At 48.2% G+C, this 1587-nt stretch overlaps 1 protein-coding gene across 1 annotated transcript in view; it reads left to right on the top strand.

Annotated features, from left to right (window-relative positions):
- Positions 1-127: 127 nt before the first annotated feature.
- Positions 128-1587, top strand: part of LACBIDRAFT_296075 (uncharacterized protein) — a gene marked incomplete at its 3' end in the record, with an annotated part of 3106 nt that continues 1646 nt past the window's right edge. Inside the window, exons 1-7 of the mRNA XM_001891232.1 lie at positions 128-267; positions 318-549; positions 716-1089; positions 1147-1197; positions 1253-1360; positions 1416-1463; positions 1519-1530. Of these exons, the coding sequence (XP_001891267.1) occupies positions 147-267; positions 318-549; positions 716-1089; positions 1147-1197; positions 1253-1360; positions 1416-1463; positions 1519-1530 (946 nt within the window). The 5' untranslated portion in view covers positions 128-146. The remainder of the gene's footprint in view (positions 268-317; positions 550-715; positions 1090-1146; positions 1198-1252; positions 1361-1415; positions 1464-1518; positions 1531-1587) is intronic.

The raw sequence follows: 1587 nt of genomic DNA on the forward strand, positions 1-1587 counted from the left end.
ATTTCTAGAGTTCCGACAGAGTTTTGACATTCAAAAATGAGCGCCAATGCCTCGTGGATGGGCGCATGACGAAGGCGTGCCCGATAACTCTTTCCTTCAATCGCCCGTTTTGCTAATATTCCAACAGGTTCTGGTTGGAAACGGCGATGTCTACTCTGCCTGGTCGTGATCATACGTCCGGTTCCACTCCCTCTTTAGATGGAAAAGGGGGTACAGAATCAGCACTGAAAGGAGGAAAGTCAACAAAAAGGACAGGTCCTAGCTATGGTGCGCCGCTATCCCGAAAACTCTACTGCTGGCCTGATTTATTCATGCAGTATATTACCGTCTATACACCAAACTTGGTGCATTTGAATCAAATCACGCCCTCTACCACAACAACCGTTTCATTGGTCGCGTTCCATCGAATTATTTTGCTCCTCCTCATACCGTGGCGTCTATCAAGCGGTCCCTGTGCAAAATCGAGGGCCTCTCTGAGCCCGACAAGGCACTTGTCTTCACACCGCTCTCAAGCCCAGCACCTAAAGAAGACTCTGCCCGCCTCTCTTTGTATGCTCCTTCCGGCCCAGGCCTGTCTGAACAAGATCCGATAGTGTTGGTTGTCGAGTCAGAGACGAGGACAGAGGAGGTGTCGCAATCAGAGACACTGCCGGAACGCTCTGATGATACCGATAGCCATTACGGCAAGTCTTGTTGACGTCTCCTACACAAACAGTGCACTCATCAACTTTGCAGTATACTATCGCGTCTACTTATCAGAGGGAAAAAGGGATGAAAAGACGAAGACGTCCTTTGACGAAAGCGATATTTCGTTAGGACGCATCAACACCCTCTTCATCGCTCCCCCTCACTCTGTCGGGTCTTTGAAAGCACATATCGCAAAAGTCGAAGGCCTGGTCACGCCGGGTCATGCACTCTACAAGGAAATGGAACTCTTTCAAGACATGAATAGTGACGCTGCCATGAGCGACACTGATGTCATATCCTTCTCAGGTGACACTTTTCCGGGTAGCGATGAAGGCGATCCCGTAGCCCTTGTCAATGCAACCACCAATACAGTTGCAGACCAAAAGACTAAGCCTACATCAGGTAAATTTCTTGGGAAATATCCACTAGACACTGCGGCAACAAACCGTGCTTTTTCAGATGGACCAGATTCAAAATTCACTAAATGCGCTCGGGTAACTTGTGCTACCAGTGAGTAACAGTTCCTGAGATAATCCGATTCTCGTCCTATAGTATCCCATCGCAGACTACAAAGGAGGCGGATGCGGTCCCAACTGGCTATCGATGACACACAAAGATGAAATCATTTCCACGGATGGAGTTGTCGCCTCTGTGTTGAGTCTTGCTAGCGAGCGTATTTCTTTCCTTTTCCACTTTGTCACCAGTTTATTGACGCTTTGTTGGAACAGACTCTCATCCAGCATACATGGTGATTAATTCCAAGGGTGAAAAAGGCTGTGAGTCTCCAATTTGCCTTTGGGTTACTAGGTGGTTGTTGATTTTCTTTGGCAGATGTGGAAACGGGTGAGTGGTCCGATCCTCCCTATGTCGGAGTATTGGGTATCCACCGTTTTGCTAGTT

The sequence above is a fragment of the Laccaria bicolor genome, genomic scaffold (genome assembly GCF_000143565.1).
Source record: "Laccaria bicolor S238N-H82 LACBIscaffold_540 genomic scaffold, whole genome shotgun sequence".
NCBI lineage: Eukaryota > Fungi > Basidiomycota > Agaricomycetes > Agaricales > Hydnangiaceae > Laccaria > Laccaria bicolor.